This window comes from Poecilia mexicana, unplaced genomic scaffold (assembly GCF_051168715.1).
Source record: "Poecilia mexicana isolate PSO_F unplaced genomic scaffold, ASM5116871v1 scaffold_7, whole genome shotgun sequence".
NCBI lineage: Eukaryota > Metazoa > Chordata > Actinopteri > Cyprinodontiformes > Poeciliidae > Poecilia > Poecilia mexicana.
Window position 1 is genome coordinate 30,246,866 of NW_028263376.1, and position 16,679 is coordinate 30,263,544.

The 16,679-nt window shown below is 39.4% G+C and overlaps 2 protein-coding genes across 5 annotated transcripts; one reads left to right on the forward strand and one right to left on the reverse strand.

The window, feature by feature from the left end:
• Positions 1 to 351: 351 nt before the first annotated feature.
• On the reverse strand, positions 352 to 4,037 carry taf10 (TAF10 RNA polymerase II, TATA box binding protein (TBP)-associated factor). 2 transcript variants are annotated; one of them, XM_014983246.2, is made up of 5 exons: positions 3,657 to 4,037; positions 1,814 to 1,971; positions 1,522 to 1,586; positions 769 to 883; positions 352 to 660 (listed from the first exon to the last, which is right to left on the reverse strand). In XM_014983246.2, exons 1-5 carry the CDS (start codon positions 3,781 to 3,783, stop codon positions 571 to 573), a joined length of 555 nt encoding a protein of 184 aa, XP_014838732.1. In that variant the 5' UTR covers positions 3,784 to 4,037; the 3' UTR covers positions 352 to 570. The 2 variants fall into 2 exon arrangements, with proteins under 2 accessions (XP_014838732.1, XP_014838731.1); XM_014983245.2 differs by having other exon boundaries at positions 3,651 to 4,036.
• A 283-nt stretch (positions 4,038 to 4,320) lies between these two features.
• Positions 4,321 to 16,249, forward strand: LOC106915569 (uncharacterized). Of its 3 annotated transcripts, XM_088007441.1 has the most exons (15): positions 4,321 to 4,468; positions 5,069 to 5,177; positions 9,390 to 9,474; positions 9,569 to 9,642; positions 9,727 to 9,786; positions 9,958 to 10,065; positions 10,214 to 10,270; positions 10,550 to 10,680; positions 10,892 to 10,946; positions 11,362 to 11,454; positions 11,559 to 11,693; positions 12,260 to 12,361; positions 12,866 to 13,027; positions 13,172 to 13,307; positions 14,832 to 16,249. In XM_088007441.1, exons 1-14 carry the CDS (start codon positions 4,455 to 4,457, stop codon positions 13,298 to 13,300), a joined length of 1,314 nt encoding a protein of 437 aa, XP_087863567.1. In that variant the 5' UTR covers positions 4,321 to 4,454; the 3' UTR covers positions 13,301 to 13,307; positions 14,832 to 16,249. The 3 variants fall into 3 exon arrangements, with proteins under 3 accessions (XP_087863567.1, XP_014838734.2, XP_014838736.2); XM_014983248.2 differs by lacking the exon at positions 14,832 to 16,249 and having other exon boundaries at positions 13,172 to 13,918; XM_014983250.2 differs by lacking the exon at positions 14,832 to 16,249 and having other exon boundaries at positions 4,327 to 4,468; positions 5,076 to 5,177; positions 13,172 to 13,918.
• The last annotated feature ends 430 nt before the right edge of the window (positions 16,250 to 16,679 follow it).

The window sequence follows — 16,679 nt, forward strand, 5'->3', positions numbered from 1 at the left end:
GCTTTTGTGTAGAGCAGAAAAATATCTAAAAAGAAAACCAGATGCAGTGCGCATATTCCCTCATAAGTGCAGTTTCACGCAAGAAAGGAGGTTGTTTAGCATCACTTCTTACACATATATTTTCATCTGATGCTAGATAAAAATAATCATGATCATAACAAAAGGAAGCACTAAATGTATTGTCAACATTAAAAGCTTTTAACTTTTGCTCTGTTTACATCAAAATGCATATTTGGTTGAAGATGAACACTAATCAACCACTCAATAGGCAATGTCACTAAATATGATCTTTGAAAACAGGTTCAATGACAAAGAACAATAAAACAAAGAACAAAAAAAATAAATAAAAAATTATTTTTTTGGAAATATTTTTATTTTCATCATAAAACAAAATTCTACACTTTAACTAAATGTAAAGAAAGCTTCACAAAAACTGACAAGCTTAAGATTTTACAAAGCTGTACCAAACCATGGTTGAGAAACATTTGTCAATAAAGCTGGCAGAAAACTCTAGGAGGCTAGCAGGACACCCATTGCTACCAACAATCAAAAAGGTTTATGAAATGAGTTCTATGTGAAGTAATAAGGTTTCTTGACATTCACGCCATATTCAGAGAGGGCAAGTGTCAGGTCCTCCATTGTCAGTGTGTACTTTTTATCCTATGGGTCAAAAAAGGAGGAAGAAAGAGGAGTCACAAAACAGCCATCAACATCCTCCATCAGAATCACTGAAAAACTTGAGTTTCAAAGTGCTGCTTCGGGCCTCACCTTCGTCTTACTCCTGGAGCTTCCGGAAGCAGTTCCCTTCATTTTGCAGTACTGCAGCGCATCGTTGGCAATGTCAGAGATAAACTTCTGAGAAGCAAGGGAGATCAGGCGGATTCTGCAAAGATACCAAAGAAAATTATTACGTTTTTGTTGTTGTTTTTTTCACCAATCATTGACTTCATTGGTTAAAAACATCACAGTATGGTGTTCAAAGACCCTCAGAGCTCACTGCATCTTTAAAGACTCTGAAAAGAAGTTTGTAAATCCTTTGTTTTAAGTTAATCAAATCTAAAATTGGAAAACAAATGGTTTTAGGAGTTTTGCAATAGAAAAAAAAATGAAATAACGTGATGACTAGTAAAGATTTTGGGGGAAAAAAACTTTAGAGATGCGTATTGTGTCTGCTTTTGCTTTTACTTTAGATGCTAAATTAATTACACAAGAAATACAACTCTCGAGGGGTGCAAAGCTTTTCCAGTGACAGCTGTAGGTGACTACAAATAGAGAACCTAAAAGATTATTCTACAACCATATTATTTCAGTTCCACTAATAATTTTTCAAAAATCAGTAAATTCCAATCGGTAAATTCCCAATTTTCATCTTATACAACAACTTCTTTAGCAAGCAAATTTACTGCTGACAACAGCAGTAATAATTGTTTTTTTATAATGGTGCTCAGGCCTTAGACTGAAAGCTGAGTGACAACAGATGCAGCCAAATTCCTGTAGGTAATCCCAGTATAATGTACTCACATTCTCGGATCAGAGGCCTCAAAGCCTGCCCTGTTGAGGTAGTATCCTGTCACTGCATCAGGAATCTAAAACCAAATGTACAAACAATATTTTAGCAAATGCATTTACACGAGCCCTGAATTAATTCAACTTATGTAAAAAAAAAAAAAAAACATGACAAGGATCACAGGGTGCACCTTCTCAGATGGGCTCGTGAATGAATAACCATTACTGCATGCTGCTACTCGGCAATGATCAGCCCACAAATCTTTTATGAGGATGTGTGTTCTCGACAAAAGCCGACTGTCTTTACCGTGGGAGTGTAATCCTCCAGCTGCATGAGGAAATCCGCCAGAGGTGTGGTGGAGACGGCAGGCCTTATGTCTCCATTAGTGATTCCGCTTGGAAGGTAAACCCCGTTAGAGACAGATGAGTCTGCGGACGGTGTCGCCACAGCGGCTGACGCTCCAGCTGGAAGTTAGAAAGTTGAAAAAAAATATTTCAGTTTATTTTTGCTAAAGAAGCAGGAGGAAACTTGAAAATCAACTCTTTTCATGTCACAATTTCCAGTTGGGCCTTTTTGAAGTTTCTTATTTTATCCACGTTTAACATATTTAATTTTACTATTTTAACTTGAATCTAGTCACTTGCAAGCATACATACATTTCATATTTTTGTATGTTACAGAGGAGAAAGTTTATTGTTTTAAACATTATTTGATGTGCCACGATATGAATCAAATCCATACATTTTTGATATTCTTGTACAGATTTATTTTTTCCATAATTAGCTTTTTTACATTTTCTATTTAGCTTTTTTTTTCTGAAAAACTCTGATTGATGATGTTGGGACTTTTTGGAAATATTGATCTAAGTGTATACAATTATGGAGCAAAATGTTTTACTTGAGATAAATTTTTCTTGCAAATTAATCTGTTATACTCTTATCATCAACTATTATGCCAAGGAATTTTCTCCATCAATGCACACTTCATGCTGAAGTTTAATTCTAATTCACTGCATTCACTTTGACATGAGAGACAATTTCACTGCATCAAATTGATCTGGAGCATAGTTGGTCAGAACTAGTTCAAAGTCCAAAATGCTTAAAATAGCAAGACTTGAACTGAATTCTTTATAAATATTAGAGATTCTTGAAAATGTTTATGAAACTTGCTATTTTGATGTTTAATTTAATTTTTTCCCCTTCCTCTATCTCATAGTGTCCAGTTTAAAAACTACAATAGCTAGAAAGGTCAAAACTGAACTGAATCTTTCTACACTAAAGACAGAATCAAATCTGTCAAATCTGAAATGATACTTTGACTTTCTGACTATAAAACCACTATACCTAGCTCAAACCGTGGAAGAAATAGTCTAGACTCTCAGATTCTACAAAAGACTGAATTATTAAACCCTTATTCAATTTGTAATAACCTCAAAGTATGCTGTGTAAAGTTTCTTTGGGATTCTTATCTTAAAAACTTGAAGGAAAACAAAAGTTTCAAAATGATCCGAGTGGATGGTGTAGTTTCTCCAGTCTGGACGTAGTTCAATTTATTTCCAAGCCAAGTGAAGTACATCAAAATAGTAAAAAAAGAAAAAAAAAGAACGGTTTTCATAAATCCCACATTTCTAGAATGTTTATAAAAAAAATTTAGTTTCCATTTAGATAATTCATTATCCCTTTGTGATTTAAAATTGTTACCTTATTTTAATTAGACATATTCTACTTCAAGTTGATATTCTGAGCATTTTAGATTTCGAATTATTTAACGCAGAAAAACATCCCTTTGGTCAAGATACGGGTCGAATGCAACTTCAGGGTTAGCATCGATCAATGTTTTTTACTTGCCAAATAACGTAAGTTTAGGTTTACTTGGATTCAAATACATTTTATGCCGCAAAACTACCTTCCACAGTTCCGTTGCAACTAACAACGCTTGTAATATTTGGTATGTACAAAGTTGAAGTATGATTGTTAGCAATTTAGTAGTACTATACTATATAGTTCAACATAGAACAGTTGTTGGAATACATTCTATGCACGTTTCTGTAATGCTAAATGACTTCACAAATACATCCAGACTGATAAACAAACCGAGCACAGCACAGACAACATAAACATTAGCCGAAGTTACAAAACGTTACCATTACTCGTCACTGAAGGGATGCTGCTGACGTTCGTCGTTGCATTGTCATTTGCGATGCAGTTACTTGAAGTTGAAGAGGTCGTAGCTGGCACTCCAGTTGTAACAGACTGATTTACGTTGTCTATATTCATGTCGATTTTAGCTAACTTGCTAACGGTGGGTAAGCTAACTCGGGAAGGTGTATAAAAACAGAAAAAAACAACTCTGTGCTATTTAGTTGCAACCCTAGTTCTTTATTAAAGTATGAGAACTGAAGAAAAAATATTTGACAAAATCAAAATAACATAACCCAGCTCTTAAATAGATTTATCTTCTGCTGCCGTCTATCCGAAAGCTGAGGTCATGCTACAGTTCTGTCACGTGACCACCCAGTTAGCATTTGCCGGAGAAACTCGAGGTTTTGCCGAATTTAGCCGAAGCTTTCTAGAGGTTGCGTTTGTAGTTGTAGAAATCTTGGCCTCTTCCACTTAATCTATTTGTTGTTGTTTTTTTTATAAAAAAAATAATATATATTTATGAGTTACAAATAGTGTCTCGACATTAAAAAGTTAAATTTTTTTATCATAATGCAATAGATTTTTGTACATCTACGACCAAAAAAACAGAAACTTCATTATTTTATTATTATACTCTTGTACAGTAAATGCAGCAGACAAATGTCGTGACAAAGTAGGTGGCGTCAGGAAACAAACGTCAGGAAGCAGTAGGAGTGTTTTGTCCATATATTTTTTCATAGCTGTGTCCTTTTTTGTCGGCAAATGTGGACCAACGCAGAAGAAATTTAACAGGACCTGAAACTTTTATGGGACAAAACAGGTAGAAAGACCAACTTTGTGTCAAATTAACAATATACCAGACAATGTAGTGTGTAATTTAATAGGCTGCGGATATGCCTCACCTCCACCTGCATTTGCCACCAAAGTTTAATTTTTTATTTTTTATTTTACATTTTCCTACAAATGACAACCAAGCTGAACAGTAATGTAGTTAGCAGTAATACTGCCTTTGTAAAGATTTGGTTCGTTGGTCATTGGATCCGTTCATTTTCATACTGCCGGCGCTTAAGCTAGCTAGTTTAATGATAAAAGGCAAGTCAGACTGGGCGGTGGGACTTGCCCCCCATTCTGACTTGGAGGACTGATCAACTGACCTTTTTTTTTTTTCTTTTTTTCGTTTTTTTTTTTTTTTTGGTCAGTTAAGGAATCATCAGTAAATTAACATACAGTTGTATCTCTTTGTAATCAGACCCACTAACTTCATTCGTGTAGTTCACAGTAAGACTGTGCGGAAGTTTGTTGCATGAAACAACAGCTACATACTACCAGCCGCCCTCGCCGCTGTGTCTGATTGTGTGGCGTACAAATGATACGGACCCATAAGGGTCGACGTATTTGCAAGCTTTGCTGTGTGTGAAAGTTCACAGGTGTCCAGTATGTCTTCACCTGTCCATGTGATCGTGGTGGGAGCTGGTTGTCGAGGAGAGAACTACGGCCAGTTTGCTTTCATTCATCCTCAACGCATGAAGGTCAGGACTCAGAGAGGCCCTTGTTGACTCATTGTTTGTTATTAGAGTTTAATAATAAAGGAATAAAAGAAAAATAGAAACTTTTGGGGTGGGGGGGTGCCTTTGTAGTTACAGTAACATTGAATATTAACTTGACAACAAAAGCTGCTCCTGTAAAAACATTTTAGAAATGTTTATTGATAACTACTGGCTTCTGCTGTTTGATTTTCTGCTTGTAGCAAATAGGGGGCTTGGAGTGGGGCGGGGGGATACATTTTATTTCATTTTATTGTCCAAACTCATATAGACATGCACAGAATTAAAATAGTCCAAACAGCAATTTACATAAAAATCTAAAAATGCAGTAAAAACAAAACGCAGAGAGAAACGCAGCTCTTCAGATAAACATAGTATTGATATAATAAGTAATGTAGTGAAAATAAAACAAACAGTATAAAGAGTATTTAAACTGTCCGATTAGTGTCCAGGGTTTTGGGGGGCAAAACTCAGATAAGGAAAAAAAAGGGAGAGCTGGTAGGGAGTTCCTCATTCTCCTTCCAGAGCGCAGGAGATGAATGCACAGCTGGTAACTTCAATTGTCTCTGCACCACCAGGCCAGTTGACTCACCTAGTAAAGCAAAGCCAAGAAGAGAACACATCCTTGAAGTCACATGTTCAGATTGATGGTGCTGGATGCTTTATTGACGAATTGGACTACCTGTCAGGAAGTTCAGCAGTCAGTTACATAAAGAGGTTTTCAGTTCCAAACAGTCCATTTTCTGTATCAGCTACCTAGGGAGGATGGTGTTAAATTAGTGTGTATATATATATATATATATATATATAAAAAAAATTCCCCTCTCACCCTCCGTGGGTGGTCTCTTTCATCCTCTGAGCTCGGGTCCTCTACCAGAGGCCTGGGAGCTTGAGGGTTCTGCGCAGTATCTTGGCTGTGCCTAGAACTGCACATTTCTGGACTGAGATGTCTGATGTTGTTCCTGGGATCTGTTTGAGCCACTGCTCCAGTTTGGGGGTGACTGCCCCGAGGGCCCCGATGACCACAGGCACCACTGTGGTCTTCACCTTCCAGGCCTTCTCCAGTTCCTCTCTGAGGCCCTGGTATTTCTCCAGTTTCTCATGCTCCTTTTTCCTGATGTTGTGGTCACTTGGTATTGCTACATCCACCACAACGGCTTTCCTCTGTTCTTTATCCACCACCACAATGTCCGGTTGGTTCGACATTACCATCTTGTCTGTCTGGATCTGGAAGTCCCACAGGATCTTAGCTCGGTCATTCTCCACCACCTTTGGGGGTGTCCCCCATTTTGACCTCGGGGCTTCCAGTCCATATTCTGCACAGATGTTCCTGTACACTATGCCCGCCACTTGGTTATGTCGTTCCATGTACGCTTTCCCTGCCAGCATCTTGCACCCTGCTGTTATGTGCTGGACTGTCTCAGAGGCCTCCTTGCACAACCTACACCTTGGGTCTTGTCTGGTGTGGTAGATCTGAGCTTCTATTGCTCTGGTGTTTAGGGCCTGTTCCTGGGCGGCCAGGATGAGGGCCTCTGTGCTGTCCTTGAGTCCAGCTTTCTCCAGCCATTGGTAGGATTTCCTGATATCAGCCACTTCAGTTATTTGTCGGTGGTACATCCCATGTAGGGGCTTGTCTTCCCATGATGGTTCCTCCAGCACCTCGTCCTCTGTTCCCCATTGCCTGAGACATTCGCTGAGCACATCGTCCGTTGAGGCTTTGTCCTTGATGTATTTATGGATCTTAGATGTTTCATCCTGGACAGTGGCTCTCACACTCACTAGTCCTCTGCCTCCTTCCTTCGTGTACAGTCTCAGGGTGCTGGATTTGGGGTGGAACCCTCCATGCATGGTTAGTAGCTTCCGAGTCTTAACATCCGTGGCCTTCATCTCTTCCATTGGCCAGCTAATTATTCCGGCAGGGTATCTGATTACTGGTAAGGCATAGCTGTTTATTGCACGGATCTTGTTCTTGCCATTGAGCTGGCTTCTCAGGACTTGCCTTATTCGTTGGAGGTATTTGGCTGTGGCTCCTTTCCTTGTGACCTCATCGAGGTTGCCATTTGCTTGTGGTATTCCCAGGTACTTGTAGCTGTGCTCTATGTCTGCTATCGTTCCCTCTGGGAGTGAGACCCCTTCTGTGCGGACGACCTTCCCTCTCTTTGTAACCATCCGGCCACACTTCTCTAGTCCGAATGACATCCCAATGTCAGTGCTGTAGATCCTGGTGGTGTGGATCAGTGAGTCGATGTCTCGCTCGCTCTTGGCGTACAGCTTGATGTCATCCATGTAGAGGAGGTGACTGATTGTGGCCCCATTCTTAAGTCGGTATCCGTAGCCAGTCTTGTTGATGATTTGGCTGAGGGGGTTCAGGCCTATGCAGAACAGCAGTGGGGACAGAGCATCTCCTTGGTATATGCCACATTTGATGGACACTTGTGCAAGCGGTTTGCAGTTGGCTTCAAGGGTGGTTTTCCACAGCCCCATCGAGTTTGCAATGAAGGCTCTTAGAGTCCTATTGATGTTGTACATCTCTAAGCATTCAATGCTGTGTGTGGCATTGAGTCATAGGCTTTCTTGTAATCAACCCAAGCGGTGCACAGGTTGGTGTGTCGGGTTTTGCAGTCTCGGGTGACTGTGTGGTCTACAAGGAGTTGGTGTTTGGCTCCTCTGCTATTTATGCCGATGCCCTTCTGTGCCGTGTTCATGTATTTATCCATGTGCCCGCTTATCTTAGCTGCTATGATGACATGACATGGATCAGGATTGTGCGCCCTTCAGTTAGCCATTCAGGGTGAGTCCCATTCTGTAGCAGCTGGTTCAGTTGAACTGCCAGTCGCTCATGGAGGGCAGTGAGTTTCTTTAGCCAGTAGGCAGGCCCTGGTGCTGTCCAGTTTTTCATACCCGAGACTCTTTCTTGGATAACTTGCTCTGTTGTTATTACCCTGCCATTGAGAGTACACTTTAGCTGGTTGGGTGGAGAAGAGCCGGTTAATCCTCCTGGCTTCATTCTCTCTTGTGTATCTCTTTAGGCGGCTGGCCAAGGCTTGGAGCCTTTGTTTGGCAGTTTCGAGTGCTTCAGGTATGGGCATCTGGCTGTACTTCTTAGGTACTGGTCTTTTCATTGCACCTCTTTGGAGCTCTGACAGTTGGCTCACTTCCCTCCTTGTTATCTTGATCTTAGCCTCTAACCGTCTTTTCTTATAGCCGAGCATTTCAAGGATCACTGATGCTGAGTTGTATATCAGCTCATTGGTTTCTGTTATGGTGTTGGTAGGGATTGTTCTCAATGCTGCATTCACATCTTGAATGAGACTTTCTGATTCATTACACTCAGCCGTTGTAATTGGCGTCGGGGTTGCCTGGTGTTCATTCGGGCCACGATTCTCTCTCTCAGGTCAGTTGCTGTCTCGTTCAGCTTTGATAGTTCGTTCATTACTGGGGCTGCATACCCAGTCTCGGGGTGGGGAGTAGTTAACTCCCCCCTGACCTTATCTTTGGGCTCCTCCCTTTTGCCGTAGCATTTGTGTTGTACCTCGTCAATCTCAAGTTGTGATAGCAGTTGCCGTTTGCGGATGTTGGAACACTGAGCTACTAGTTGTTTGGCAGTCATTGTAGACTGTGGGTGTCGAAGTAACCATTCCACCCTCAGTCTTTGCATGTAACCCCTCTGACTAGGGTTACTTGAGTAGTAGCATTCCAACAGATCCATGTTTTCGTCTCTCGCCCATTTCCGTCTTGTTCCAGTAGCCCATTTTTCATCAAGGTGCTCTGGTTCCCCAGCACCTGACGCAGACCTTGTTTGGCCGGGCGACGTCTGAGCCGGCATGTTATGCGTATCAATGTCTCTCATGGTATGAGGTAGGCTATATAGCTCCAAGGGTCTTGCCTAAGGACCCACACTGCATAGCTCAATTGCACAATTGCACTGTTGTAACTCGCCCCAGCCCGGATTCGAACCCCGGTCTCCCGGGTGGTAGACTGGTGTCTACCCACTGAGCTATACAGTCAGCTATATATATATATATATATATATATATATATATATATATATAGATATATAGAGAGAGAGAGAGAGAGAGAGAGAGAGAGAGAGAGAGAGAGAGAGAGAGAGAGAGAATTGGAAATATATTTAAAATACTTCCTGATTTGAAACCTAGTAAAGCATCATTCTTCTCTGGTCTACAATGAAACTTTTAGGTTGTAGCTGTTGCTGATCCAAGAAAGTTTGCCCGCACCAAAATGCAACAGCAACACAAAATTGAAGATAAAAACGTGTTTGAAGGTGAGTATTTAATAAATCTGAATTTTAGGGATTTTCTTTTCATGATAATGAAATTTACCATTGTTGTTTTCTTTTTAAAAAAATAAATAAATAGACTGGAAAAACATAGTTGAACGAGAGAAGTTTGCAGACGCAGTGCTAATTTGCACTCCAGATCGCATTCACAAGGTGTGCATGCCATAGGTGTGTTTATTTGGAAAATTTCTCTGTCATCCACGGTGAGGTTTTTGTTAACAAGTTTGTGTTTCAAAGGATCCTGCTGTTGCCTTTGCAAAGAAAGGCTACCACATTCTTCTGGAAAAACCCATGGCAGTAAGTGTTTATTAACGACAGCAGTAAATAAAAATGTCTTCTTCATAGCCCTAAAATAAATATTCTGTCACTGTGGATGTGTTTATGAGTTTAGAATTTTCATTTTAAAATAAAATTGCCACTTATTTTTTCCCGTACATTTTAACTTTTGCTCTCCTTGTAAACCTCTAGACGACAGCAGAGGACTGCAGAGCCATAGTGGAGGCTTGCACTCAGGCCGGTGTGATGCTGTCCGTGGGTCATGTCCTCCGATACGATCCACTCATTCACAAGATCAAGGTAGTTTCGTAATTAAAATGTGTGAACTTTAGCACATTCAGTCATTTGTAGTTCTTCTTGTTTCTTCTTCTGTTTAGTTTTGTTGAATAATATACATCTTTTGTAAAGGTTTTAAAGTAGTTTTTGAAGGATTTTGATTTATTTCTAGGAGCTCATAGATGCCGGAGTTGTTGGGGACGTGATCCATATACAGCACTTAGAACCAGTAAGAATGCAGACACTGGGGAAATATTCCCAATCCCACACAACCGCATTTACACACCGTTACTTATGTGCTCTGTAGGAACATTTGCGAATAAGTCAGGAGTCACCTAATTGCATGACGGGTAAAGAGCAGCGTGAAATTTGCAAAACCTTTTGAACTCGTTGGCTTCTTTAGATTTTAACATAAGTAATTTAAATCCCTGCTTTGCGTGTGGCACAAAAGCGTCATCTGCATCAACGTGTCATAAATGATTCGTTTATTCAAAAACTCTCATTCCAGGTTGGGTTTTATCACTTTGCCCACTCATATGTTCGAGGGAACTGGAGGAATGAAGCAGAGAGCTCGTTTGCTCTGCTGGCTAAATCGTGCCATGACATTGACCTGATTCACCACTGGGCTGGAGCCCGCAGGTAAACAAAAACCAGCCGTCAGTGATAAACCAGGGTTGTTTGTTGCTCAGAACATTAACACACTTTTGGTCCTCTAGTAAGTTAATCAATATACTGACATACTGCAATATATTAGATGCTACATTTCAAGTTATTTTGTCACTATTTACACCACTTTAGGTTTGGGGGCTTCATATCTTGAAGATAAATCATTACCTTTTGTCCTTGGCAGGTGCGTAAAAGTCACATCTTTTGGATCTGTTAGTCACTTCCGGAAAGAAAGTAAGGTGCGTCCACGCTATCAGTAATTGTGCTCGGTTTATATCTTTATGTCTGTTGTGTTATCTCTCTAAGAGTTGTTTATGTAGAAAGCAACAAACCCTGCCAATTTTAAGCTTTTAAAATCGGTGCACTTGTAATCTGTTTTTCTAAAATGTTAATGATGATTTGTGTATCCCATGTCTGCAGACTTGTTTGCGCTCCATGCGTATGGCGTGTACTTTCTTTTTCCTGATTAGTTCATCTGGTTCTTTATACTTTTTCTGCCTTTACTCTGTTCTTGATGACAAGCAAAAGTTTTGAGTTCTGTCCCTGAGTCCTTCCTGTTTAAAATGAAATGAACTGTTTCTTTGGCATTGCAGCTGCTGCATTCTGTAAATAATACAGTAAAATTAATCTTAGCTCAATAATTTTTTTCATCAGCCAACAGGTGCTGGAGATCGCTGCGTTGACTGTTCAGTAGAAGGAACCTGTCCGTACTCGGCATGCAAAATCTACGTGGACAGAGTGAAACGGGTAAACGTAATTCACGAATAGCTCACTTTATTATTGCAGTAAGGAATTGTTCACTCTCTGTGCATATTTTAAAAACAGCGTACATGTGTATGTATTCATGCTAGGGTCACACTGGCTGGCCGGTGTCAGTCATCTGCCCAAACTCACTCCCTGACATCGAGTCAGTAACTGAGGCACTGAGGAGTGGACCATACGGCCGATGCGTCTATGAGTGTGACAATGATGTTTCCAGCAACCAGGTTGGGGAAACTCATTATTTCCGTCTAACATTGTCCATTACTGTCTCAGTCTCGCTTATCTAAAATATTTTGTTACCAAACTCCAGTGTCCTACTGGATTCCTACATTTTGAGACCTCAAAAATTTTAGAAAAAAAATGTTAGAGAACTTGAGTCCATCCATCTATTATCTCTTACTTTTGGTTAAGGGAGAGAGAGGATTGAATATTGTGCAACATATCACTGTATTTCTATTGGGGAAAGTCAGTCATGCCGAAAAATCATTCCCAGACATTAGAAGCGTTTCGGGCAGCAGGACGGTTTCCAGAATCCAAAGTTCTTTTTTTTGTCCGGTCTTTCAAGACACCAATTTTTCTGCTAAAACCAAGATTAAATGAAAGCTTAGATACATAATTTTGACCGAGTCGATAACCAGATAAAATCACAATCCATTTTAAGTCGTAGTGTAATATCTCCTCAACTGTCTGAAACATTATTAGTGACCAGGTTTGATGATTATTTTTTGCAAAAATAAGGATTCCTCCAGTCTCAATGAACAGTGATGGTTTATCTGTGATATCCTTGCAGGTAGTAAACATGGAGTTCGAAGGGGGCTTGACGGCTGCCTTCTCTATGGTGGCTTTCACCGAGGACGTCTGCCAACGAAAAACAACTATATATGGCAGCAAAGTAAGATCACAGGTCCTCCTTATGAATATGTAATTTTTCCTAAATGTCAGCCGCACCCTTGAACGAAATTAACTGTGTCAATAGCTATTGGTTTGTAATTCAGAAAATTTGTTGTCGGCTTTCTCCCTGATCGGTCCGTTGTGCTTCTTGGTCGGTCTTCATGCTGCTGTTTATTCATTAATGATCTCTAACAGACCTCAAGAGCCTTTTTACTAAACTGCTGGATTTATACTGAGATGAGATTAGACACAGTTTGCTATTCAGGTAATGATGGCAATCGGTTGTGTTGTCAAAAGCTTTGGACACCATACATACTTTTGTGTTGGATTATCACAAGAAATACCCCCAAAAATATTAACATAAGAAAAAAATAAATAATAATAATAATAATAATAATACCCAACTATTGTAACTAAAGTGACATTTAGTATGCTTTCAAATTAGTCTTGAAATTAAGGTGGGGTTGTTTTTTTTCTTGCTGTCTGATAAACTGTGTCCTTCCAGGGCGAGATGTCTTATGACAGCAAGGAAATATGCGTGTTTGACTTCCTGACCCAGAGAACCACAAAGCACACGGCGAGCAGCGAAGCGCTCAAACACTACGGCATGGCTGGGCACGGGGGAGCAGACTACCACCTCATGAATGCTTTTATTTCCGCAGTGGCTGTGAGCATCGCTCTCTCTTTTTTTTTTTTTTTTTTAATTCCTCTTCAATAAAAACCTCACCTTTTAGAAGGAGCTTGTGTTTCTGTGGGTTCAAATCTACACAAACTTTGTCTCTAGCGCTTTGATATTTGTTTGTGTTTGCAGAACAACGATCCGTCCATGATTCGATCCGGCCCCGAGGAGACTCTGATCAGCCACTTGCTTGTGTTTGAAGCGGAGCGATCGAGGGTGGAGGGCAGGGTGGTGTACTGTGGAGACAGCGCCAGACAGTGAAACGGCAGTAGGTCACTGTTCAAGTTCTTTTAAATAGAACTGTTGCAAATTACTAAAAGAATTTAAAGTGAAAAGAATCCAAATCATGCGTGGAATATAACTAGAATAATTTCTGTTGATTGAAATAGGATGTACTTGTCATAAATGGCATTATGATGTTGGTGTTATGATTGCTATTTTACTAATTAGTTTTGTAATGTTCCTTTTAAATGTCCATACCAGTGTATTTCTCACTTTGAGGAGCTTTTTGTGGAACTCTAAAAATGAACACACAACTAACGAAGCTTCATGTGACTGAGGAAGTAATTATCTCGTTTTGTTATGATTTTTTTAATTGCTGTTTTCTGAAATTATCAGATTTCAGGGCAGGGATGTCTGTGCACTTTACACAATAAAATTTCAGATTTTCTCAGCCTCTGTAAGAATGTTCTGGAAACTGAGTAATATTCTTGGTTCATAATTGTATTCATGATCTACAGAAGCTTTTGGAACAAGTCGCTGTTTGCAACAACTTTTTTCTGCTTGTTTCTTGGGTTATCTTGGTAATCTTAAGATTCTTGTCTTCTTTGATTATAACATTACGTTGCAGTGTAAAGAAAATTAAAAACAATGCATACACTACGGCTAAATGAAATTGATTCAGATGTTGCATCCAAGTTGTGTGGGTGAAGTTAGATTTTTTTAACAAAGGGTGTAAACTGTTTCTGCAGGGTTTAAATTTGAATTGTTTCATTTTTACACCCATACATCCCCATTTTCCACAAAGGTTCTAATCTCATTTAATTTGGTCTTCAATCTGTACTCTCCTTTTTTTATAGTTTCTCCATCATTTTTTAAAAAGAGGTCATTTTTACTGATGTAGTTAGGACAACCTGTCCTCTAATACGCTCTTCAGCAGAATTAACTTTGGTTCAGCACATCTGGTACCAATCTATGCTTCAGTCTGAGGACATTTTTTCCAACCACAGCATCACAATCAGATCAAAATCTGGGCTTTGACTTGGCCCTGAACTTTGCATTTCCAAATTCTCACCCAGTCTAATCAATGTTGGCTGAATAAACTGTAATGCCTACACTCTAACCACTAGGTGTCACTATTGTACTTTACATCTCTGAAATTGAGGAGTTGAAATTAAATGCGTTGACAGTGGTTTGCTAAATTTGACCATGAAAAAGTGGTGTTGTGATCACTAGAACCTCTAAAAAATGTGACATTCATCACTTGACCCAGACGGGCAATAACACTGATGTATAAAACAGGAGAGAGACAGAAATGCAGTCAAACTGCTTTAATGCAGCAGATAGTCAACACACCTATCTGCTCACAGAGAACAGAAGGGCTAATGACCTTCTGTTCTCTGTAAATGGGTTTCTGATTCATATCTTATTTCTTCTCATTAAGTCAACCACTGTACTCTAGGATTAAATCACAAGGGTGTACCTGTTTTCCACCCAGTATTCTGTTCTGTTCAGTACCTTTAATGTACAGTGTCTGCTAAAGTTTTCATGACTTTTGAAATGTTTCCCCCAGATGCTGTGGTGACACCTTTCTACAGTAAGGAGGGGTGAAGAGGGTCAAAGTTGGTATGAAGGTGGATAAAGCTAAATACAATCCTGGCAACAAAATTTGTTTAAAGGCCGCAATGTCTTGAGATTATGATCAATCAGCCAGGGGAAGAATGGGATGGTTTCAATGAAAGAATATTGATGTGCTCCAATGACCCAATCAAAGTTCAGATCAAGATTCAGTCAGGAATTTATGTCAAAATGAAAGTAGCTTTTTACAGACACTCTGAGTTCGGTTGTAATCTATTTTGCAAAGAAAGGCAGAAATGTTTGTTTTTAGATGTGCGAAGCTGATCGAGGAAGTATACCCTAAGAGAGTTGCAACTGTACTTGGTTCACACTATTAAAAAAAAGAAATCAAAGCATTGGAAATGTATTAATACTTTTGTAAGGTACTCTCTTATCCATGATATGGTGAGATGTCAGTTTTAAAAAGTATCACTTAAATTCTCAAACTAAATTATAACACATCATCTGTTCACATCCAGCACGGAAATTAGGCACATTATATATATAGTTTCACAGCTCAGTTGTATTACATTGCAAGAACTTTTACAGCAAAGGTTTTACACGTAAAATGTAATATCTAAATGATTGTAATCAGCTGATCCACAGATACTTGTTCCTAGTTGTAAACCTTTACTAACAATTGCATGGCATTTAAAACAAGACACACAAAAATTGCACAAAGTGGGAAGCTGTCAGTTTCTCGTGGTAAATGAAGCATTAAAAACCTGATTCTAAAGTGAATTTTTAATACACACTAAATGTGTGTAGTTTGTTTTCTATGTGACATGTGGGATTGAGTAACATCCTGTTTCCAGCAGATTCCCAGCTGTGCTTTGTGGTCCCCCCACCACTCCTTTGTCCTGTCATTTTCCTTTGACATTCCACAATCTGAAAACACGGCCCAGTCAGCAACTCCAGAAAGGAAGTCACTTATTGTCATTGTGTTGCATTTAAAAGGAATCTGCATCTAATTTTTCAAAGGCCCCATTCCAGTTTATTCCTTTTTTTAAAAAAAATCAAACTTCAATTCTTCCAGTCATACTAAATTTAATATTTGACAAAGATATAATCTCCATAGGGAAAATAAGTTAAACCACTGATTTAATTAATTTACTAAGGGAAATAAGCTGTCCAGACCAGTCAAATCCTGTGTGAGTAATACTCTTTTGATTTGAACCTACCACACAGGTCCGATTACTATGCAGAATCAATAAATCACTTAAATGGAGCCTGTCTAAGAACATGAAGTAGGTCAAAGTAGGTCAGTAAGCCCTGATCCACAGAAATTCAACAACAGGTGAGAAACAGAGTCAATGTAGAAGTTTACCACTTCTTCTGCTTTAAAGACTCACCATGAGGGACAACATTGACAAACTGAGGAAACATAGGACACTATTGAACCGTCCCACAAGTGCCAAACAGAAATTGTTCCAAGAGAGCACCAAAGACTCATCCAGGAGGCAAAATAAAACAAACAAACAAAACATGTAAAGGTCTGCAGACCTCACTAGTCTCAGTTAAGGTCAGTGAAACCAGATGGAGACGGGGCCTCCATGTAAGTCAACTGCTGACTCATGTCACATTTGGTTAAAATTTAACCAGCTTAGTCAACTCCATGTACGGTATTAAGTTTAAATACTATTTAAAAACATAAAAATGTGTCTTAAATGGATTTAGCGCAGTGCTAAATCCTGAACAGACTGACTTCCCAATATATGTTAGTAACTTTTCTCTGATTGCTTTTGTGGAACCCATTGAAAGACAAGTTAAACCAGAATATACCTGTTTGATCCCTCATTTTAAC

Bases quoted from the DNA above. Each gene is read 5' to 3' on its own strand.
- taf10 (XM_014983245.2), bottom strand. From the start codon at position 3,783: ATGAATATAGACAACGTAAATCAGTCTGTTACAACTGGAGTGCCAGCT. The intron at 1,972-3,650 runs GTAACGTTTTGT...TCTAACTTCCAG, and splicing joins CCCTTCAGTGACGAGTAATG to CTGGAGCGTCAGCCGCTGTG. The intron at 661-768 runs GTGAGGCCCGAA...TTTGACCCATAG, and splicing joins GCTCCAGGAGTAAGACGAAG to GATAAAAAGTACACACTGAC.
- LOC106915569 (XM_088007441.1), top strand. The intron at 11,455-11,558 runs GTAAACGTAATT...TATTCATGCTAG, and splicing joins ACGTGGACAGAGTGAAACGG to GGTCACACTGGCTGGCCGGT. The intron at 13,028-13,171 runs GTGAGCATCGCT...TTGTGTTTGCAG, and splicing joins CTTTTATTTCCGCAGTGGCT to AACAACGATCCGTCCATGAT.